Here is a 25,213-nt window from a genome sequence, read left to right as displayed (position 1 = left end):
TAGATTCTCTCAGAAGATCTTCTCTTGGACCACGCTTTAAGTCTCTAAAAATAGTAATGGAAGACTTCAAGCCAAGCCAAGTCTGCTGCCTAGCAGTGTCCAGGTGTGCTGACTACGCCAAACACCAAATAGAAAGGCAGGTGAGCACTACAGAAACTACTGAGACACCTCATTCCTAACATACATGCGTCAAAGGCCAACTGCTTGTCAACAGGATCTTACAGCATTTTCTTTGCTAAGTGACTAACAAGACTTTAAAGCTGGCTGTTGTCACTGGCAGAGTATGAATCTAGCTACGGCACAAAAATGTTGAGACATCTTTCATACAGCTTGGAATTCCAGTACGTTGATATACTGACCTCTCTATGAACGAACAGATCTTGAGCCCTTAGGCCAGCTGACAGGGCTTCCCAATCCAATGGGGAAGCTTCTACCACAACTGACCAAGATGGAAGAGGATGGTGAAATGGCATTTCCTCACAGACGCTTTGAGGATCCCATCCTCACTGTAGGAAGAAAATAACCTCTTTGAGAACCATCATCACCATGCTAAAGAGACTGCACTCCAGGGCATGAGTAAAGTGCATCCATACTTGGAGCTTGTGAAGCAACAATTTAGAATGAAGTGTTGAGCAAGCGTTGGCTGCTAACATGATCTCGAGTTGCCGGTCACAAACTCAGCAGAGCACCAGGCAGACTCCTATCAAGTGACTTTAAAGCTAAGAACCGCTCCCGACACAGGAAGGCCCTGATTGATCCCGAGTTGAAACCAGTTCTAATCAATTCCAGTGTCCGCAGAACCTGCAAGTTAGATTTATAGTGGTTCAGCTCAAGCCAGAGATCAGAAAGATTCACAGCAATTCATGCCACTAGCCAGCTGCCCTGATAAAGATAGGGGAGTATCTCCATCCATTGCTGTGTCCATCCAATGCACAGCATCCATGAAGGCCAATGACAGGGAGACCAATGTGGCCCTGCTTTTCCAAGGGCCTTTGCAAGCACAGATAAGGTTGTTACCCTCCTTTCTTCTTCAGAGTTCTCAAAAATTTCCCTTTCTCTTTCTTGGAATCAAGGGGAGAGGTTCTTCTGTCAAATGACTTCTGCTAAAGGAATTCTTGGGAACAGACTGGGCAGCAGAGCAGCAAGACAGGCAACCCACCCCAGCTCTTTGCTCACAGGATTTCTGGAGATGCTACATCTGGCTAAACGCAAAACCAAAATTTATGAAGACTGATCGATACTTGAATTCCAAGGAAACACTAAAGGAATTCAACACTCCTGACTACCCTGAAAAGGTGCTAGCATAAACACTGAGATGCAGAAAATTCAAGAAAACTGTTTTTGATCTTTTACCTCTTTTGCAGGTCAAGGCCATAAGCTTCTCCTAAGGCCTGCAATGATTGTAAGAGGCCTGACAAAAAGAGTTTGTTTTACAGCAACCGCTTGGTTGATCAGTTTCAGAAGAAACATTTTAAGATGGGGATTGAGCTTCAGACTTTAAAGACTAATAGAAATGGTAAGTTGCTCACTGTGCAACTTTTAACATGGCAGAAGAGCTGCCTGTATCAGACCATGAAATATGGAAATGCTACAATGTTCTGTTTTAAAGATTTTTACAACGCAGTCTTCAGCAGCGTAAAGGAGAAGGAACATGCGCTGAAGTGACAATGGAGGCTTGAACCTGAAGATCTCAGGAAGCAAAGAATTGTAAAGCCAAAGAAAAGAAATAAAGTAGTGAAAAACTGGTTGAAAGTATGCCCTATAGTTAACTGTCAAGGCAATTAAAGTTTCTGGCCTTAACTGTTTGTGAAGCGTAAGGACTCAAAAACACGAATGTACATATGAACCATTCCTGAAATAGAAAACAAATGCCCCCTGTCCTTCAACCCAGAAGAGTTTAAGTTGTAGCAAAACATTGTTTATATTAAAATACAAAGCATCTGACTTTAGACATTAAAAGTCTGGCATTAAAAAAAAAACAAAACCAAAACAAAACAACAAACCAAACAAAAAACCCTGATAAACTTCTACTTTAACAGTGCAACAAATAAATCAAAACACCACTGAGGAAAATAAATAATTTAAGGAGCAACACATGAATGAGGAAGACAGTAAATAACACAATCTGCTTAAGATTATTAAACTGTCTTAGAAGCACAGGTTCCAGAAGCCTGTCTACTACTAGCTGTATTTTGTTCTTCTGAGTTGCAAAGGAGCTATACATCACTTACAATTAACTATGACCTTTTCACATGAATGTCAATAACTACCTAATTTAATTTAGGTATTTTAAAACCGGAGAAAGCACAAGCATGTACCAGAACTTTCAAAGCTGTGTACTATGAAACATAACTTCTTTCTCAAGACCTCTTTACTGAACGTTTTCCTCCAGCAACCCTCATTGAGTCACTGCCTAGGAAACAATTTTACTATGTTCTGAAAGTCATTAATATTGGCTTTTGCTGGATCAACTTTTGAGAGCAAGCTACAGACCAGAAAACAAGATGACTTTTGTTTCTTACCTGTAACGTTTTCCCCAGACCCATACAGTGAGCAAGAATGCATCCAGAACCAGGAGATGTCTTTGTTTTTTTAACAGATTCACAACAGCAATCCCACATGAATTGAACACCTGAAGAAAATTATTGAAAATTTTTTTATTAAGCATTCGTTTTATTAAAGTTCACCTGGTAAGAGACAGGTGTGATCACTCTAAGATCATGATAACTCATGGAAAAGCAGTGTTCTGGATAATTATTGAATGATTTCTGTCCAATGTGTTGCATGTGGGACGATCCTTGTCTTGAACTTAATTATATGCACAGTTTTCACTGAAGATGTGGCACCTGGGCTAGAAAATATTGCTGTGTGGACTACAGGTGACTGGGATCTTGGGAACAGGGAGAAAATAGGAGACAATAAAAAGCGGCAAGGACTTCATGAAAAGAGTTAAATGATCTCAGTAAAGTAGCAAAATTATCTGAAACCAACTAGAAGAAATTCTGCCAAGACAGATCAGGTGTGACATTCTATGTTTAAAGAGGAAAAAAATCAAGAACTGTGAGACCTGAAAAAGGAAAGGAAATATATGCTACATATCAAAACACCTTAACGACATGAGGGTCTGCTGGGTGATTTTTTTATTCTTTGCAATATATTTACTGGGGAGCTGTATTCTACTATGCTATACTCAGCACAGATGAGACTTCAGCCTAACTGCTATGACTGGTCTAGGGCACCTACCTTTAAGAGTTCAAGCAAGTCCAGAAGTTTCTTACTAAAATGGAAAGGCTGTAGATTATGAACTTTGAGGAAAATTCAAAATAACAGAATGAGCTGTGAAGAAAATCGTGATTGGTTATTCTCCCTTTTGTCCTTCTTTGCTAGAAACAGAATATGGAAAGAAGTTGGCTTGATTTGCAGTCATACCAGGTATCAGGAAAAAAAAAAATCTGTTGAGAAAGCCAGGAAAATACTAGGAGAAAGCACTTAAAAAAATTTACAAAAATAAAGCACTAAACCTGACACTCTGGCACTTGCCTGCCAAGGAGCTTTTCTTATGATTCTAATTCAGGTTGCCTAAAGTGCTGTGCCAGTGGAGGAAAAAAAAATAAGAAAAGTTAAAATTCTCTTTCCTTACCATCTACTTGGTGTGGTTTCAGTCTAGTAACGATACTCCTGTGAACCTGCACTAATGGTTCTTTGGTTTCTTCATCTTCATCTAAAACCAGCTTAGTTGTAATGGGACATTTCAGAGGTGAAGCATCTTCTATCTCTATCACCTATAAGCAGAAACAGGGTGACACAGGAATACTTCCCAGATGAATAATACCAAGCATTTGAGAGACACTAGCTTTAGCCAAATTGGAAGTCATAATTTATTTAGTAAAGAGAAACTTTAAGTTCTTTACTATGCACCGCAACTTACTGTGGGAGAGTGGAAAAGTAAAGCAGCAGGCAACTGAAACGGCTTTCTAAAGATCTCAGAAGCCTTAAATAAAACTTACCAGTGTTAACGTGCAGGAAACTACAAATAAAACTTGTGGCTTACAAGGCTACATATAACTACTTTTGAAACTACATATCAAATTAAATTGATATAGAAATATGTCATCTGTATCATTATCAACAACTCCCTAGCATTTTGCAAAGAAAACAGAACATACCTCTCTCAATTTCTCTCTCTCCCGTTCTCTTTCTGCTATACGTTTTCTTCTTTCTTCTTCTTCTTTAAGTGCATTTTGTGTTTCTGTTCTAAGCTTATCATCTTTAATAATTTTCCTTATTTTCTTCCTGCCTTTTCCAGGAGATTTTGAATCATCATTGTCCTCATCCTCAGAATTACTCTATTACAAATTAAATAAATTATTAGCAAGAAAAATATGGCACAGACCATCAAGTCCTTCATTTTTGGACAAGCTCTCCAAAATTTTTATATACACTGGTGGAGTTCATAAAGAAAAAGATACTTTTTTAAAAAACAAGTTAGCCAGCATGACAAAGAAGTGCCACATTAACTGTAACGAATTCTAAGGTATCGAAGATAAGCCCAGCTGTGCAAAGGCAGTACTGAAGATACTGTTATCATTTGATAGTAACTAATGACTATTAATAAAGAACTGTTTTTGTGTTCTAGTGGTGCTAGATCAGATCAGCTATCACCTACACCACAGAAAAAGAAAGCATAATACTAGGAAAGCCTTAATCTACTATTTGTGTCACGTACATTTAGTTTAAAAATTCCTTTTACTTAAAAGATATCACGCATCTTTATCAAGATATAGACAGGAAACAATTTTAGTTAAATGCAACGTTTTTTCTCCATAATGATGCACTGCAACTTACAAATTTACAAACTTTACAAATTTTAGCACTGAATTAACATTGAGAAAACTTACGATTTTTTACTGCACTTTGTACAGAGCTGTTTGAGACACCCAAGTCCATAAGCAGTTGGCAGAAGAGACAGGAACTCCTTTTCCCATTTATTAATTCAAAATACAATATAGTACCTTATTGTTGTTCTCACTTGAAGAATCCTCTTGAACCTTTATACGCCTTCGTTTCTTTTTCTGTTTGTAACTGCGCTGGTTTTCTTCCACCTCGGCTTTCTTGGCAGACCTATAAAAAATAAACAAAGGCAGTATTACCGATTAACAATAATAATTCATGGCCTCACTGAAAAACAGTGATAAAAAAAGTACACGAACTACATTGCTAATTAATAGAATATATATTCCTTTTGTGCAATCAGTGGTTCAATTCCAAATTCCTCCCTCCCCCTCAACTCACTGGATGCACACAGCAACAGTCTATTCCAGAGAACAGACTGAAGAATTCTGAAGAATCTCAGAATTGTTAACTATTAGTTTTCTACTGCAATCCACCATTCCTCAATTGACATTGACATATCTGGCATAAAAATACTCGGTTTTGGTTAACCTTTTTTTTGCACTGGCTCATCGAATTGTTGTGTACCACATACTGTGGTATAAATTCAAAATTCTCACATTTGCTGCGAAGTTAATTAGGAGATACTGAATTAAAGACAAGTATCATAAAACATTTTAAGGACTGATCCAAAGTCTTTAACTTTCACCATCTCATTGTCTAAATTGCACTAGTAAAACCCCAAACCCAAACACAATATAAGCACAGTTAGATTCTATTTGTACCTTGTTCTTGGACGTTGGTCATCTTCAGACTCACTGACTTCTTCACTAACTGCAGATTCGTGAAACTCAGAGTCATTTGAATCATCGCTGTTCACTTTAAAAATAAAGTATGATTTCATGTTGAATATTATCGCAAAGTTAGCAACATTAAATATCTTGTAATTGTACAGCAAACTGTTTTAGATCAATAAACACCGTAAAAGTTTGTTTCAGACAGTATCAGACCTATTAAACATACTAATAAGAAGCAACAGGAATATAAGGGGTAGAGAGTAGAAAGGCTTAATGTGTAAGCACTAGCTGAGTCCTGATAGTTGGCATATTACACCAAGAAGACTTGAGGTCTTTATGGAGAATACATCTAAATATAAGTTTACAAGCAAATGACAGAAAGCATTATACTAGAAAGCATCACGTTTTAGAAGACAGGGGGTGAGGAAGAGGGAACAAAATGGGGAACAGTACAGAACTTCAGAAAACAAAAGATGATTTTTAGTTTTAACAGAAGCTTTTGTTTCAAATGCTTTAGATGAATCATACTTCACAATTCATGCAAACAACCCTTAATTACTAACAACATATGCAATTATATTACTGCATTGATGGCTTGAGATTTCTTCAGGTAATGCAAGTTTAAAACTAACTCAAAAGACAATTAAAAATACACTTAAACTAGCATCATTAGGTAATACCTCCGTAACTATTTTGGGGAGATACCACTGGCATTTACAGGCAGTTAAGACCAGCATGCCATTTAGCACCCTTATAATTTCAGTTTGACCCTGAACACAGTGGAAAGCATAACCACTTTATGAATAACAAGACATAAAACAAGGATTGATTTACATACATAGGGAAATGTAATAGTAATAACATAGGGCTAAAAAATGGTGAGCTGAAATAAAGTATATTTTTCTACTTCAGACTAGTGAACTTAAAGACACTGAAGAATCCTGAGAATTAGTCTGGTTGCATCTTATTTGCACATTGCCACTGCAATTTACTATTACTTTTCTTGAAAGAAATGTTGCTGGTAGAGTTATAATTCCGTAAGGGAGGAAAAGCACAAAGATACAGCCAAGTAAAAATGATCATTTTCATGAAGGAAAAAGATAAACAATTCACATTGCACCTTTTAGTGTGGGAAACACCACAAAAGGTGGCCAGTGTTAGTGCAACACTAACAACAGGAAAGCACTACGCACCCTTCCTGCCACTAGCCACAAAACTCTTATCAACGGACAAGGGTGGCAGCAGGCACTTATCACCATCGCTCTCCTCCTCTGCTCAAAATGATTAAATGCAGGGGGCTGACAGCCCCTTTGTTCTTGCATGCAACAATGAAAATGAAAAATCCAAGTCAAGCATCATTTTGCAGTGCCATCTGGTGTTCAACTAAAGCTTGCAACATTTAAATCCTAGGATGGAGAAATTTCTGATGCACAAGGGCCTACTAACAGACCAAGTAAAGTGAAAAATTATATAAAGGACAAGACTGTTGGAGACAAGTGGAGGGAGCTGCATTTGTAGTCAAGATTTTAAAGAAAACTATCAAACACAGGTAACAATTCTGGATTTAATACACAATGAAGTTTATACAGACATTTTAAAATTACAGAGTTTCATATCTCCATTCGGACATGCTTCGGACTTATTTTATAGAAGCAAGTACTTTTTGTGATAAAATAAGTTTGGATTATGTACCTTTCCTTCTATTTCTGCGCTTGCCTTCTTTTTTCTCTTTTGGTTTCACCTTTTTTTCTTCACCAGATTCTCCGTCACTCACTGTCAGCTTGTGCCTCAGCAGCCTGTGTCTGTATCTCGGCTTCTTTGATTCTTCTTCTTCCTCTGAGTCCGATTCAGAATTATCTTCCTTTTCATTCTCTTCTGTCAGAGATAAGAGGCAGGACAACATGCACACTGGTCATTTTTTTCTTACTTAGATTTGGCAAGAACTAAAATCTGAATTAACTTAGGCTAAATTCTGTGCTTTTCTAGCATATCGTTGTTTCCTCAAATTTTATGTATTTTATGCTGCCTGAACACTTGGTATGTTTGTTCCAATGACTGTATACGTTAGTCAAGTCTCTCCCATGCACTTGCACGTCTTACTGTTCTGTACAGATTATTCCTCACAAATCCCTAGGACTTCTGAATTGGTTAAAAAAATTACTATTTAACAAAAAAAATACACTTACAGAAGAGTAAAAGAGATAATCCTCAGGATCACGTACACTGGCCTCTATCTCTCTGGCAACTACCTACCAACTGGTTTTCGTTGAAAACTGAAGAAACTTTATTATCATTTTCCCAAGTGACCTTTGAAAGTATGACAGCTACAGCACCACTTTTTCCCAGACGCTTTTTGGTGCTCACCATCATCTCCCGTGTTTTCATTTTGCTTTCCAGTTTTCTTTTTCCCTTCATCCGATTCATCATCTGAAGATGCATCTTCATCAGAGGAAAGATTGGCTTTGATTTCTTCTAAAAGCATTTTCTTGGCAATTCTTTGAAGTAAAACAGAAAAAACTATTTATTCCATTGTTCAAGTAAATCTGTGAACGATAAGTGTAATCCTATACCATTCAGAACTTCAAAAAAATGGTTGAAAGCTGAACAAAAAAAAAGACACGTGATGAAAAGTCATTGTGGTAGGACAGAATATATCAGCAAAAATCTCATGTTGAATGTAACGTGTTAACTTGCTTGTAAGAAAGCAAATCTGTATAATGCTTCTTAATGCGTCACACTGGAGACAGCTATAAAATGTAGAAACCTAAACATTTCATTTTATTCATGGTCTATTCGGATGGACTCTTGTCAGTTCTAGGACAGGCATCTATATGAACTAACTGTAAGACTACTAACATGAAGATGCTGCAAACCAAATCCTAATACTCAAATCACTCCCACCCAAAATGGTTATCGTGCTTACTTGATTTAAATTAACGAGATTCATTTCCTGAAGCACTGAATCTACTTGACTAGCGAATATGTAAATAGTAATAGTTTTAAAAATAGTGTATCACTGAATGCATGTTTTAAACAAGGAGAAAAAAAAATTATTGCAAATGCATTAACTCACAGGTTTATTAAAAAAAAAAAACAAAAGAAAAAAGGAATTTATTACCCTACCTCTACATAGCTTGCCTTCAATGGTGTTACCATTCTAACTGCCTGGGCCCCTACCCTTCTGCAAAAGAGATGCTGTAGTAATTGAAGCAACTCATGATGTCTCAAGATGAAGTGATATTAAGTGCCTTGGGAAAAAGACCCAGGCTGAATCCCTCATATAACTACAAGAACTTGCCTTACAGCAACTATAGCAACAAAAAAAAAAAAAAAAAAAAAAAAAAAAAAAAAAATCTGTGTATACACACACACACACAAAAAGTTTTATCAAACGTTACAGGACCTGAACTTCAAAGAAAAATTACGTTCTTATTTTCTGTTCTGCAAACTGTTCGCTCAGCTCCTCACAGTTTCATTTCAGCACAGGAATGTTTTCAGCTAGCATAAAAGAAGTTACGATGGAAAAGCGATTTCTTTACATGCTCTTGCAACATAAAAAAATCCTATATAAATCTATCCAGGGCAAAATATAAAATGATATGTCAAAAGCATAGAAAAATAGTGGACTTATCTGAGAACTCGTAATTCCAGGGGAAAAAAATCCTGAAAGAATGAAACCAGACCTTCCTCATATAAATATCAGAAATATTATAGTTTTCATTCCATGGTTGTCAATTTTAAATGAATTTTTTTTTCCTAGGTCAAATCTGGTCTGTCTTGCCTTTCAGAAGAATTAATGGATGCTGTATGCACATAGTTCAGAATGGAAAAGCTTTTATACCAGTAAAAACAATAGTTCAAAAACCCTGAAACAGAACTACAACCTAGGCTTCACTTGGAAATGGCAAAAGAACCGTGATCTCTTAAGTACAGCTTCTAGTACATTAGAAAATTGTTACTTTTATGTAGCACTATAAAACAGGTTTTAAAGAATCTGTATGTCATTTTTCAGCATGTAATATGTCCCTAAAACAAAGGAACTTTTCAAAGGGAATTTTCCCAAGGTAACTTTCCTAACACTTCATACAGTATTTTCTATTTTTGAGTGGTAGTATATTTACCAAAAAAGATCCTACTGCTAATGTACATTCAGTTATTATTAAAAGATGGAAGTAAAATGATTTAATAAATATTTAAGATTTTTCAGTGAGTCAATGACATTCCATCAGCATCCCAAACACCCTCCCTCTTTTGAGAAATAGCTTGTGAAGAAACAGCCGTTTAGAACTTTAAAATGCAGTACTCTCGGTAAGCTTTAATTCCACATATACCAACAGATCACAGTGTGAATCCAATGAAAACTTACTAACGCCCATAAATAAGTAACATCCTTTTCCAAATGTTTTTTGCATTAGGTCCTTGCAGAGGATCTGGAAAAGGGACTTACGTTTTGTTGCTGCTGTTTGTTGTTTTTTTGTTGTTGTGTTTTTTTTTTTAAACCCACCATATCATGTATAATAGCAATGGGAATAAGTAACTCCTTATGTAAGAAATTAAGACTATATTTCTTCCATCTCTTAATGGTCATTCTTCAAAATGAAACTGCTTGGAATATCACAAGTTGATGTTTTTAACATAAATTATTAACCTTGTTAGTCCTACTCCAGGAAGTGCAGACAACAGCAGTTTGGCTACTTTTATTGTTTAGAAAAATAACAATATCATCACCAAAGTTTGGCTTTGGTGGAGAAAAAGAAGTAGAAAAACTAAAAAGAACTGCAAAATTTTAAAATTCAACCCTGAAAGTACTGCCTAGTAATACTGCCTTTGACTTATTTTGGATTGCCCTCAATTGCATTAGCAAAGTTAACACAACTTATACATGCATAACAATACTTACCTTTCATACCTCTAAAATTTTATTTATATATTTTAAAACAATGGTTGACTTTGGTTTTTAATGAAAGAAGACATACTTTTTAATTTGTTCTTTTAGGAAGTATTTTTTAAAAGGGGGAGGGAAAAAAAAAGCAAATGTATCATTCATCCAGAAATACCATGCACAAAATCTATTATCCATAAACAGAAGATGCTATTATTTTCCTCCTTATCATCATCATAACCACCAGCCAGATTGCGTAAACTTAACTAGTTTCTAATTAGTTATTTATAATGACATTGATTAATAAGTTATTGCTTTTATACTCAGAGATAGAAAAGAAGACATTTTTTAGCTAGGATAAAGATTCAACCACTTTGAATCAAATTGAGATGAAACTGCTTGTGTAGTGAAAAAAGTTACCTTCTCTTCAATGCATTCTACTGGTATGATGTTAGGCTAAAAATGTAAGACACTGTTGAGCTGATCAGAATTAAGATTCCTATTTTTAATATAACTACATATCTGATAGGAATTAAAAGTGTAAGCAATATTAGAACCGAAAAGATTAAGCCTACACATCTAACAAATGACTGATGTAACAAATGGCTTATATGAATTGGAATAAATTGAGTACTGAACTCTTGAAACTAGTTTTAAATTAAACTATACGTGTTTCAGGATAATATATCACATTTCTATTTTAAGATATAAAACAATTTTAAATGACCAAGTTTCTAAGCTAAGAAACTTCATACGCTACCTTTAACATTTCAATATTTGCATTAACATCAAACTGCAAGTACCGACAAAAAGAAGCTATGACAGTGTGAAAACTCCCCTGGTCACAGTCTTCCAGAAAAACCCATAAAAATCAAAAGATCCTGTAGTATTTACTTGGGTCAAGGACATAAAAGATATTCTTGGCCAACCAGATTTAAGTTGAACACTCTAAATAAATTTAATTAAGAAGCAGAGAGTAGGGCCCCCAGCACATACCCCAGTATGACAGTATGGCCCCCAGCAAAGGACTTCAGAGAGGAAAAGAAAAAAACCAACCAACCAAAAAGCCCCTGCGTTTCACTCACTTCTGCCACTGACCTGCTGTGACCCTGAGCATGTCACCTTGCCTACCTCGCTCCATCTTATCTAAACACATCGTCACATGTGTATAAAGGACATTTTCCCAACACTTATTTATACAGTGCCTTAGAGAGCGAGACTGTAATCTCACCCAGGACATACAAAACCAACTCTAGAATAAAGTAACAGTACATTTGTACAATTTTATATAAATCAAGATTTAAATATATTCCACCTTTGTAAGAATGACACCAACAATATACATTTATAAATAATGAATTGGTTACTATGTATTCTTTAACTTACGCTGAAAGTAAACATTTTTAAAAAGAGATAGGCAAACTGAAAGTCACCCAGGAGTTGCTTAGTCACGGTACAGGACTACTTTAAATTATCCTTCAGACATTTTGGCAAAAGAAGAAATAGTAGGTGCAGCCTCTCATGATGTGGAGTTAAGTCCACATGATAATTTGTACCATTCTTGTTCATGAATTTTAGACTGCCAATGCAATGGACTCATTTATAGATTGTCAAAAATCTTGGTGAAACAACACTACAACTGTAAAAACATTTTTTCTTAAAAAGTCATTAATTTTAAATGTTAGTTAATTATCACGACGTATTGTTACCAATTAGATCAACTCACACGTAGTGTTCATAAATACCTACTAATTATATGTATAAGGTTGCCCATAACAAGCCTTTGGGGACGGGAAGGGGCAAGACGTTTTTATGTGGCTAATAAAAGCCACCATTCTTCAGGTAGAGCACTATTGAATTAAATGGGCCTTTGGTATATTACTAAAAAAACTAGAACTGTTTCAAATATCTTGTAAGAGATGAATATTTGGATGAAGTGTCACACATATTTAAAAAAAAAAGTAGTAAAAACTGCCAAACACCTTGTTCTAAATACTGTACTGTCTTTGTTGAAACAGTCTGATTTTCAAGCTGTCAGAGTTGTATTAAATTAAATGCTTGGACAAGAAAAACGTTTTACAAAAATTTATTGCAACCATCAAATAATTAAAGGCATTCTGCATTAAATACACTATTAACTTCTTAATAAACAAAACTACTGCAAATATATTAAACAGTACCATTTAAAAGATCAGAAGGACCAATAATAGATAATTACACAACATAAGATGAAAGCATACAGCACTATGTCATATTATGACCCACTTGGATATTGTACTTTGGCAAAGATGATTTCAAGACTATTAATATTCATGTCATGCACATCCAAAGGTATGCAAATAACAGAACATCTAAACTAGAGACTTGCAAACATGAGAGCTCCCACACTACAAATACCCGGTAGGTACTATGTACCCTCTTTGGCCTAGAAGAAAATAGGCAACTTATCTGAATAGTAGGTAAACTATTTAAACACTTTGTGTTGAGTAAACAGAAGAACAAGTTTTTAACTTTTTGAAATTTGTTCCATCTTTTTACATTTTATATATCTGATTTTGGTGCCAAGTACAACGCGTGATGAATGTAAAATTAGACTGCAATTACCAGTTAACATGTCTGAAGGTTGACAAAACTGTTTATTGACAAAATACCCCCCCATCTCATAAACATAAATTCAAAATATTCCCTAAATAAAAACTTCAACAAAGATTCAGCTTAAAAATGAAGTACAGAAACTGATTTTTAAACCTCAAATTCATATTACTAATTTATTTGTTACCAACTGGGTTAGCTCATTCCCCAATATAGCTCTTAAACTAATAATTAAGATCTGCCAGTAACATTTGTATGGTAAACACTGAACTTTAACAAAAGTATATTTGCTCAGTTATCAACTAGAAACACTTAATAAACAAACAAAAAAGAAGGGGAAAAAATCAAAACAGGACTGAAATTAAAGCATCATTTAAAAAAATCTTGTATTACCAATGTTTGTGTGTTCTGCTTATGACCCTGTGCTGTCAAGTCCCTATAGAGTATCTTTCTTTAAAAGCTGAATTATTCAATTAAATTTGATGACTGAAAACAAGCAAGAACTACATCAGCAGCAACATTTTGATGCCAAACTGAGGTCCGTAAAGGATATAAAACAGTGTTTTTAAAATTCATTTCAGTCACAGATCAAAACATACAACTCTGTGAAACAAAGATACCATATTCTAAACTAGTAAGGCTCAGAAGCAGAAAAAGATGCCATCAGCAACTGTGCAAAGCTATGAAGCTGGTCCCATACACGCTATACGGCAGAAAAAAATCAGTTTCTGAAATCCTGTATAGAATTTTGTTAACAACTCTTTAGTCTAACTACAATAACTTCCAAAAAAAGAAACTGTGGCTCATAATTGAGCAATACTTCATGTTGTGCATTCACTCATTAGGAAATGAAAGCTTTTACATGTTCTAGCCAGGCTAATTTTGATAACTGGTAGTTTGATAACTTAATAGTACTGGTAAAATATAACATGTCTTAACTAACTATATCTTACATAGATTCATTTTTATTGAACTTGAAACAGAAGCAATACATATAAGCCACAATTCTGAAAATATCTATGCAGACTTAAAACTTATATGTATAAATAGTCTCTGTGATACCAGTGAAGCCGATGCACAGTGCTTGTAGAATCAGGGCCTTAACTATGACATTAGTCACTTCAGGTATTCTTTAGTTGATTAAAACTCAGTTTAATTAACAGCTGAAAATATCTAATACTGATTTCTCCACATTTGTGTTTTCTCTTTATTGAGAAAAGGTGTTTCAATTAAAAAGGTAAATTCCATAACAATAATAACCACGTTCAATCTGAAGATAATTTAGCACTGCATATTGCACAGATGCAAATTTTTACCTTCTATTCATGTAACTAGCTGAAATTCACATTTATCAGAAGTAGGCTTTTACCTGCCTGAATGAAATACTTGCCACAGACCTCACACTTTCAATGGGAACATAAAATGGACAGTGTTGCAGTGCATTTATAACACACCCTACGCAAGGTGTGTTAACTAACTAAATACTTGCTTTGCATTTCTGGATTTTGGCCTCTGTTTTCTGGCCCCTTTGTTCAAACTTGCGGGAAGCCCGTGAGCGAGTCTTTACAAGGCAGGCAGTCGTGGTTTTTACAACCTGCTTGCTCTTCCGTTGTGCCGGTTTGCGCCCACGCCTAGGGTGTGTTATAATCTTTTTTAAGTCCTTACGGATGGTATCATACCTATTCTCAGGATCGTCATCATCATCATCTTCCTCCTCTTCCACTGGAACAGCCCTTGAATTAGTCTCTCCCTCATCTCCTGGGGGAGGAAGGGGAAACAAAAAACCAGAAAACATGAACACTTAGTACATGTAAATCAGCGGTAACCACCACCACCACTTTTCTACTAGCAAACAAAAACGCCAGTTACCTATCTTGACATAGAAGAATATTTTTATTCATAAAAGTATCTAGCAGCACTTTTATCCATGTTATGCTTGCTACTACACATAACTTGTAATTTTTTCCTTATTACATACTGTGAAATTCGGATTTTTACACCAAAACAAAGACTGAATACTCCACGTAGGATTCAGAAATTAAACTTCCTAAGAAGTTACTAGTCCCATTTCAGAAACTCCACTACTGAATTTGTGTAAACTGAAAAGAAGGCCCAAACAAATGTATTACAGAATCACTTACCAAACTTATGAGCTACCCTGCTGCCATTAGGAAGCACTCAAGAGCAATAATCCTTGCCTATTTTTGCTTTCAGGGTATCAAATACAACGCATGTACATTTGTTGCGTATCTGTGAAGACTTCTGTTTTGATAACTACACGTGCCATCCTTACTGTAAATATCAAAACTCAGCCGCACCACAGGGATACTGTCTCATATGGAAAGCACATCAACAGCATGGCACATGCAAGAGAGAAAGAACAGCACAGTACGATACCTGCCTCGTAAGCCCCTCTGCACTCTCTTGGCTGAACTGAGAAGAATTCACATTAATTCTAGCACGCTCCCAGGCCTTTCCCCTTTCTTTGTTCTCGTTTGTCTGACTTGCATATAAATTAAGTCAAATCTGCTAGTCAGTGAAATTAATCTTAGGAAAAGAGACCTAAAAATCCTAATGAACTGAGATCCCCTCATTCATCATTTCTACTGTTCATTTTCTACCTGTAGGGAGTGGACTAAATCTAGGCTGTGAGAGGCTTGCTCCAAGTTGTTTTAACATACTCTTGTCCCAGAATTACCACCAGCCAGATGCCTGACAGCACTGTATAAGAGGTGATCACAGAAAGTCCCTCACTCTTGGGCTTACAATAAATAGAAGTATCCTGTTGGTTAAACCATACTCTAAGTCTCATTCAACCATCAACCTACACAGCTCGTTCAGAGCTAAAGACTCATTTATTTGCCTATTAAGCCAAAAGCAAACTGAAGAGAAAGGGCGAGTCTGCCTCCTCTTAAAATAATATAACAAAGGCAGATTCTCATAGAATCATACAATAACTAATGTTGGAAGGGACCTCTGGACATAATCTACTCCACCTCCACCCTCAAAGCAGAGCCAACTCCAAGGTAAGGCCAGTTTTCTCAGGCCCTCGGCCAGTCAAGTTACGAGTATTTCCAAGGACAGGGATTCCAAAATCTGACAGGGCAACCAGTTTCAGGCTTTAACCATCCTGAAGGTAAAGAATATTTTCCTAGTATCTAATCAGTTTTCCTTGCCAAAACTTGTATCCACAGCCTCTCATCCTTTCGTCATGCATCTGCCTTGGCCTTCTCTATAACCACCCATTAGGCGATTAGAAGACAGCAATTTTAGTATTCTCTCTCCAGGCTAAACCAACCCACTTCTCTCTCAGTCTAACTCTACTGTCAATCATGCCACATGAACATCTCATTTTCCATTTTGTATGCTGTTATCCGTCTCTCCAATCCCACAATTATCCAATCTTTCTACTTATGACTTGCAAATAAAACAATCACTGCCACTGCCTCAGACACTTTCTGATATATTACAACCAACTCTTTCCTCCTGGGCCATTTCAATACCAAGTCTATGAATATACACTGTACATGAGCAATTTTATTTTTAAAGTATTTTTCTGTAATGGTCCAGTGATGCTGAGAATTGTTGTGTATGGGTTACAGTCACTGCATATCATCAACTGTCTATGGGGAGTGTTGTAACAGCCACGGCAGCTACCACATGCAAGACACTCGTTTATTACTATATAAACCATTCATTATTTGCAGTCTCCCCCAGCAGTGGCATCACTGAGGAAAACATTGTTTTGGCATCGATCAAGGAAAAGCCCTAAAAGTCCCAGTATTACATGCAGAGATGCAACTAAATTTATTTCAGAGGACCTTGAAAATCCAAAGCAGCACAGCACCTGTGAAAAGCAACCTTTGCACCCGCAAAGGTTAACAACTCTCCAGAAACTAAACTACAGGAAAACCTAAGGAGAACTGGGTGAGCATCAAGTTGGTAGGAAAAAGGAGGAACATTATGTTTAATATAAAATCCATGTGTTTTGTTTGTTTGCGGGGTGGGTGGTTTTTGTGGGATTTTTTTTGTTTGTTTGTTTCTTTGGGGTTTTTTTGGGTTTTTTGTTAAGTAATCACAAATAACAATCATCTCATTTTGCATTTAGTGTCTGCCTACAAGGGCTTTTTGGGAAAGCCGAAATGCAACCATGTCCCTTCTGCTATCTTCATAAACATATTGCTGTTTTATTCATTTTTTGTTTAGTTGCAGCTTTGCAAACTACTGTATCCAAGCCAACAGTTACAGTGCAGTCATGTGCAGAAAGTTCTATGAAACATCACTAGAAGCAAAGAAATAGGAAACAATTTACCTGTCACAGGAAATAGATTTCACTTTTTCTAGCTGAAAAGTCATTTATTAAAATCATGTGTTCTGTCCATGTAATGTGAAAATTACCCTTCCGTTTTAAGTTCTTTAAAACCAAGTGCTGAAATTCAGCAATTCGGAATTTCTTTCTAATTTCCTAAAGATATAAGACACTGATGAAGTAGTTCTATCTTGGCAAGAGAAAGAATTATTACTGTTGAACCTGCTATGAAAACAATAAGCAGTGACAGATTTCTGTTAACTGACATCGGCTGCTCTAAGGCTACATGGGTCTCATGAGGCACAAAGATCATCTACTTGATTTTTAGAACCTATACTACAATGCCAGAAGTCTTCAGAGTCATCCCTAGTGCATAACCATGAGCTGACAAATTTGAGTTCACTAGATACCCACTGCTTAAAAACAGCTTCTGCTAGATAGTACCTGGGCAGCCAAAAGAGAACAGGCTTTTGAAAGCTGTGCTGCAAGGAAATACTTGCTGGAATTACAGACTACAGCTTCTCAAGCCTCTCATTTAAATGTGTATTGACCTACTTACGAATATTTTTACTTATTAAATTATTAATTTATATTAATTTATTCTATTTAATATATTAATTTATAATAATTTATTAAATTATTAATTAAATTATTAAATATTACCCAAATCTTACAAAACTCCTCTATTAGTACATTAATAATACGCGTAGGTGAACATCTTTCGCACACCTGATGACTGACAAAATCCTGTACCAGCAGACAGCGTTAAGTTTTCGGTCACCGGCATAATTTTCTGCTCATCACTGCTTCCATCACCTGTTGAATTCTGTTCATAATTTTCTTCCTTATCAGATGAGGAAGAAGAAGTGAAAGCTACCTTCTTTTTTAAGTTACTCTTTTTACTTTCTTTCATCGACCCTCTTTTAATCTTCTTCTTACTGTCTTCATAAGACTCCTCATCAGAAGAGGACAATGAGTCATTCTGTTCTTTCTTGGAGATTTTCTTTTTGTGACTTATTTTTTTCTTTTCTTTTGTTTCAGTTTGTTTTTTACTCCGCACAGCGTCTTCAGAAAAACTCTCCTCTTTTAGGGGAGATTTCTCAGCATCAGAGGATAAATCAAGCTGTACTCTTTTAGATACTCTCTCTCTCAAATTCCTCCTTTGCTTTTCTTTGAGCACTGGTTCATTTTTAGTTTTGTCATTTTCAGAAGAATTGCTACTTCCTTTCTCTGGGGATGACTTTTCAACATCAGAAGAGGAATCATCTTGTTCTTTCTTGTAACTTTTCTTTTTCAGTTTTTCAGATTTCTTTGTTCTGCTTTCGGATCCTTTTTTATTCTTGAATCTGTCTTTTGGAGAATCAAAATCATGCTGTTTCTTTACAGATTTCTCAGTACTCTCTGAAGAAGAATCTTCCTGTGCCTTTTTCTTTTTCAAATCCTTGCTCTTTTTAACTTCAGTCAGCTTTTCACCTTTAGGACAACTCTCCTCTTTGTCCAGTAAAGACTTCTCAGCATCAGAAGACTCATCGTGCTCTCTCTTTACAGTTATTTCTTTTAAGTCTGTGTTTGTCCTTTCCTTAGCAGCTGACCCCTTACCGATTTTTTTATTTTTAGAAGAATGATTAATCTCCTTCTCTGGGGAAGGCTTTTCAGCATCGTCATCTGGGGAAGGCTTTTCAGCATCGTCATCTTCAGAAGACTTCTCTCTCTCTTTCTTCAAATCTTTCTTTCTCTTACTACTTACTTTTTTCCTCTGCTCTTCTTCAGAGGAATCATAACTATCTTCTTTTCGTGAGTATTTTTTCTTAGCTTTTTTTGCAGACTCAATTTTACTCAGGATTTTTATTTCTTTTTCTAACTCGGAATCATAGTTTGAAGAATCTGAATAGTTCTGTCGTTTCTTTTTAGCAGCAGCGGAATTTTTAGCTGATTTGCCTCTTTTAGCATCTAAATCTGAGCCAGAACTGGAGCTTTTTCTTTTTCGTTTTCCATTTTCATCCTTTACTGGTGAATTCTTTAGAAAATTTAAAGTCTTCTGACCATTTGTTGGTGCTTCACTATTGCTATCAATATCTGAAGAACTGTGACTCATCATAGCTACTTCTTTAAGAACAGCTGGCATCTCGTCAGAATCTGAGCTCTGATCTACTACACATGGCTTTTTTGATTTACAAAGTTTATTAGGGCTAGGACCATCAACAGTACTGTCAGATGAATTTCTTTTATCATTTTTCCTACTTGGTTGTTTTGAGGACTTTCTCTTACGTTTTTCGTTACATGTGTCGTTGCTATCTTCTTCTGAATTTGACGTTAAAGGACTGATGTCTGCTTGGCGCCTCAGAGGTGTGGTCTTCACACGCGGTGATCTCCTGAGATCAGATTCCTCTGCAAGTGAGACAGTTTCATTCTCCGTGGAAAGGTCACTGCCAGCATTACGATTTTGTTTTACAGAATCACATTTATCTGCTCTAGGTACTACACCAGCATCCTCACTTCCCTTCTCTAGATTGCCATCTTGATCTTCAGCTTTAACTGTAGACTCTGAAAGGGAAACAGGAGTCAATTTTACTATCAACTCTTTTGTTCCTTTAGCTGATGATTTTAACTTAGTACCACCTTTAGTATCTTTCAAAGGAGTGTTCAATTTTGTATTTGAATTCAGAGTCTCATGATCTGTTCCTGTATTTCCGTTGTCTGTCTCATCTGACGTAATCTGAATCTCCATAGCAGATTCTAAAGTCTCAAAAATATCTTCAGGAACAGATGAGGGAATGGACACTATATCCATGTCTAAAGCCTCTGTACTATTAGGTTCATACTGAGGTTCGTCACTTCTGCCAGAGCTTTTATCTTCACCAGAAGTACGTTTGTTATCTGCTTGTTCCACTGTTGGAACACTTTGATCCATGGGCTCGCTGTCAGGCCGTTCCGATACTTTTTTCTGTGTCTTTACGGTGTCGTCCTCTTTTAATGCCACATGTTCCTTTCCTTCATCTTTTTTAACCTCATTTTTTTCTAATCTAACATCAGTTTTTTTCTCTTTGGTATTTTTATCTTTGATTTTAACATTCAAAGCTTGAATCTCCAGGTTCAGACCTTCTTCTAGTGCCAGATGAGCTTTTTTCATGTCACTCAACACAGATTTAAAAGCTTTTAACTGACAAAGTTGCACAGCTGGGCTTATTTCCACGTTTTCTGCAGCATTTTTCAAAAAGCTTACAAAGCTAGAATTCAGATTTGCTGTAGTTTCAACTAGCTTTTTTGTTTTCTTAATCAAGTCTTTTGGCACCATTAGTGCTTTGTAAGAATATGTTAGTGAACCTGAATGCGAGTCATCTAGTTTTTTTTCTTCACCATTACAATTTGAATTATTTCTCTTTGGAGAAAACTTGACTGTATGGTCATATATTTTGCTTTTTTCACTTTCAACTTTGATCTTTTTTTTGTTTTGTTGTAGTAACTGTTCTAAATTTTCAAAGACACTGTCACATGCAGTGACCAAGTCCAACAAAGGGTCTGGATGGCAAATATAGCAGTGCCACTGGTTATTTTCATCCAGTATAGTTGATAGCTCCTTTCGACCCAGGTTGCGCAAAATGCACTTTTTACAGAAGGCGTTATGGCAGAAGTCACAGCAAATCAAATTTCCACCTTCAGCACACCACCTGAAATAAGACATAAGAAATGTAAGAATCTTATCTGCATATCAACAAGGTGACAAATACGAGAAGTTTACGTATTTTTCACTGCTTGATAAAGAATTTGCATTTTAAAAATTCAGATGATAAACAGATATCCATTAATTGAAACCATTATTAAAAGAATGACTGAAAAGCACTCAACTGACAAGTGGAAAATCAGAAAGTTAAGGTATTAGATTAACACTTCACAAAGTTGAAACGGTCAGTAATATCCAAACACAATTTCATTTTATTTTATTTTACAGTGAAAAGAATTAGCTTAAATCTTTCTAGCTTTAACTGGTATATTACTACTGTGGACAAATATGAAAAAAAGAAAAATATGGGTTTTGATCTATGCCTAGATTGCATAATCTTTGATGAAGACCTGAAAAGTAGGTGACAAGTAAGCTCACGAGCATCACAGACCACACAATTTTGACTGGATTACATGTGTAGATATATGACAAAAGAACAGAGAAGTACTTTAGTACTTCAAAAGGGGGAGATACGTCTGAAAAAGTAAGTTTCTGTTGCTCATAAGGTTTAAAACGTCGGATTCTAACCTCACCTTTAAAGTATTTGTAAGGTAGCATGATATTTAGTTTAAAATGTGGTATCTTACAAGTGTTTACTACTGGATTTCTTTATAAAATGCTTTCCTGTTAATTACTAAAATAACAACCAAATATTCACAAAAACCCTTGGATTAAGCATTTTTTTGTGAGAAACAACTGTTGACTAAGCTCTTATGTACTAGTCTTTATCTGTCAATAATTTCACTATAGCAAGGGAAAAAAAAACCCCAAACTCCCAAACCAGAAGACCTGTGGGTGTTATTTCAGTTTTTGTACACTTACCTACACTGCTCATCCATCCCATCTGAATCACGGCTAATGTCATCGCTCATGTAATACTTGTAGCAAGTCTGTAAAGAAAGAGATAGGACAAGGAATTTTTTATTAAATCTCACCTCAACTTCAGTAATTCATATGATTTCAGCATGTATTAGAAGCCAGCCATTAAAAGCAGTAGCTGCACGGTCTCCAGCATTCTAATCCTTTTACATTTGTACCAATCTAAAAACATCCTCCATAGATATAATAGGTCCTAAACCATGACTTCTTATTTTGATAGCTCAAGGTTTATTTGAAAATTAAATAGGCTGTTGTTTGATGGCTGTGTATTTGTGTATTTTAAAACATCAACTGAATGCTTCTCTTCGAATCTGAAAGTTTTTTCCATCTACTTCCTACATAAACCAACACTACATCTCCCCTGACACAATTAATCCTACATAAATTATAATTTTCAGCTGTATGCTCCTTATGTTAGCCATCAATCCCGTAGGCTTTAAATAAAAAGTTCTTCAGCATTTATCCTGACGTTAACATCCAAGGCTTCAATTTCCAGATGCAAACAAAGCATTTTCATGAAAAATTGGTAATGCTAAGAAGAAAACCCCCGCATCTCAGTTAGTAGTAGCAGTGGCTTCAGTTGCTGAATTCTGTAACCAAATTTTGATGGTTTTTTTCCAGTTGCTAGTAAAGAAAGTTCTCCCAGACTTGGTAGTTCTACTTTGAATAGGGATTAATACAAGCTCTTAGCTAAATTCTCTCCTTTTACCCAGTGAATCAGTAAATTTAGAATCCAGAAGAGGCTTTAGCACCTGAATTTAAAATGATGATGCCCTTTTATCTGGAAGTTATATACCTGTTCAATTAAACAAAACAAACAATAACAATCAGAAAAAAATAAGTAAAAACTTCTGTTTAGACACTTGAGGGAACATTTATAGTCAAAGGAAAACAGCTTCTCAAGTCTGGGACTGCTCACCTAAGCAGGAAAAAAAGAAGGAAAGAACCAGGCACAGAAAGTCATGGAAGTCATGGAGTATGCAAATCAGGGACTTCTGCTCCTCTCTCTCCCATTAACATGTTCAATTAAGTACAAATACAGAAAATTTATGGGAAACAAGCAGCGATATAATTATCTAGCAGAGCTCACAGTCAAGGACTGCTAATGAATCCAACACCCTAAACAATTTTCAAAAATGAACCAGATTACATGTTCTCGCGATGCATGCAAGTTAAGCTGCATGTTAAGGATTTCCACGTCTAGGAACAAGAGTTAGGACTCCCATAAAGGTTGAAAACAGTTGTCTTGTACGCTGATTTTTCTAAAGCATATTTTATAAAAGAAACAAGCCAGAATTAACAGAAAAAATGAGCCAGAACATCAGACTAGATGGACATGCCTGAGATCGTATGTCCACTAAATCTGTAACATTAATTGGGAATTGGGGGAGAAGCAGGAGGTAAGAGAAGGGGAATGCAAATTTTGCATTGTAACACAGATCTGCATCTATCTTTAGAGATATCTTTGTAAGTACAGAATCTCTACAGCTATAGAGATATGCAAGGCAAGTATCTCTGTATCTCTCTGAAAATTAAAAGAGGTCTCCAAAACAGGAGGAAGGGATGTTTCCTTCCTCCCCTGCTCCCCACCTCTTCCCACCACGGGTAGTTTAGGGTCTAACTGAAGCCACTGTGAAAACATGTAGCTGAAGACCCAGATGCTTGTTTCAGGTTATAGACTAGATCATCATCACAGAGGCTACCATAAATAATAAGTCGAGGAGCTGTACACAAATGAAACTGAGATGGCTTTGAAGCTACTTCTCTGCTTCTTATTCTGCCGTTGTTTTACATACAATGCTTTACCAGGAGATCCAGAATTGAATCTGCTCTTATAGTACATTACAAGTAGGTAGAAATTTCAGACAGAGCACTTAACATAAACAATTCTCTATAATTATAGCATTAAAACTGTAAAAATAAATTACAAAGAAACCACAAAGTTTAACTGAGGTATAACAAAATAGGAATATAAATTTGTAAGCTGTAATATAAATTTGTAAGCTTTACTTTGCCTTTTTGTTTCCTGCTTTTAGTTTTCTTAATTGCAACAGTTAATGACTGAAAAGTTTATTGACTAATAAACGAGAACTACTCCCACAGAAATCCCACCAATATGACATTTTAAACAAAACCAAACAGTAGAAACTGTAGAACTATTTACCACATACCTTACAAATAAGAACTTTCAGTGTAGGATGTCTATAGATTGAATCCTTTTGAAAATGGTTCACCTGTTGCCCACAAGCTGTACAGCTTACAATTCCATGTAGTCCTTCCTCTATAGAGGATTATAAACCACATATTAATTGTTTTCATTTTTATTTTTTTTAGAAATCTGTATACACTTATTTCATTTTCTTACAATATTTTGGCCTGTTAAGTTTTTCATAGGCCTTTATTATTTTACCACCCAGCATTAGAGAAATCTTTCTGTAACCACTCGCCATTTAAAGACTGAAAGAATTTTCCTCTAAGTTCTATAGTCCACTTGGGGCCAAGAGACAATTCTTTTCCTTTGAGAGACTTGATTTGGATAAACTGGTCACCTGAGGAGAACACACCCAAATAAAAGCCATCACAAAAACTCTTTCAAAGCAGCCCTCATAGTCTGTACAACCTTCCTCATTTAATCTTTGTTCATAAAATACCATTTTAATTCATGTTTATATTATAGTGTTTCTTTTACATACAGTTTTAGTTTCTCAAAGAAAAATACAGGATGCTGTTACAGAAGATGCATGAAATTCTTGTAATAGTGCCTGAAGAAATCTTTATTCACTTTTTGTTCCTTTCCTGATGGTAGGGTTTGTTGGTTTTTTTTGAAAGTACAATTTTGCTATAATACCTATGTTCTCAGGATCTTGCTGATTGCTCCCACAGTTTGGGTACCACTCTGCTGCTGTATCCATTTCGGTCAAAGAAGTGTTTCTTTAATGTCAATCCCCCGATTCACTTTGAAAGGTGGTGAACTTGGGGTTGGGAGGCTTGCTACATGCCAGGCTGTTAAACTGACTACTTAATACCATGAGACCATTTTGTTTTCAGCAGCAGTGGTGCTTTCAAGAAGGAAAATCATTTGTGAAAGCTCATACACTCAGTTCATACACTTTCAAAAACTTAATTTGGGATCAAGCAGACAG

General features: G+C 35.9%; 1 protein-coding gene across 1 annotated transcript in view; it reads right to left on the bottom strand.

Moving 5' to 3' along the window:
- The window catches only part of ATRX (ATRX chromatin remodeler), an 85,927-nt gene that overhangs the window by 36,191 nt on the left and 24,523 nt on the right, over positions 1-25,213 (bottom strand). Inside the window, exons 7-17 of the mRNA XM_074148304.1 lie at positions 24,242-24,351; positions 22,014-22,081; positions 18,200-21,138; positions 14,841-14,919; positions 8,052-8,182; positions 7,380-7,562; positions 5,676-5,769; positions 5,013-5,121; positions 4,167-4,346; positions 3,641-3,782; positions 2,523-2,632 (exon numbers count right to left, since the gene is read on the bottom strand). Of these exons, the coding sequence (XP_074004405.1) occupies positions 2,523-2,632; positions 3,641-3,782; positions 4,167-4,346; positions 5,013-5,121; positions 5,676-5,769; positions 7,380-7,562; positions 8,052-8,182; positions 14,841-14,919; positions 18,200-21,138; positions 22,014-22,081; positions 24,242-24,351 (4,145 nt within the window). The remainder of the gene's footprint in view (positions 1-2,522; positions 2,633-3,640; positions 3,783-4,166; positions 4,347-5,012; positions 5,122-5,675; positions 5,770-7,379; positions 7,563-8,051; positions 8,183-14,840; positions 14,920-18,199; positions 21,139-22,013; positions 22,082-24,241; positions 24,352-25,213) is intronic.

This window comes from Numenius arquata, chromosome 5 (assembly GCF_964106895.1).
Source record: "Numenius arquata chromosome 5, bNumArq3.hap1.1, whole genome shotgun sequence".
NCBI lineage: Eukaryota > Metazoa > Chordata > Aves > Charadriiformes > Scolopacidae > Numenius > Numenius arquata.
The sequence above is the reverse complement of the archived record's forward strand: the minus strand, read 5'-3'. Positions and strand labels throughout refer to the sequence as shown.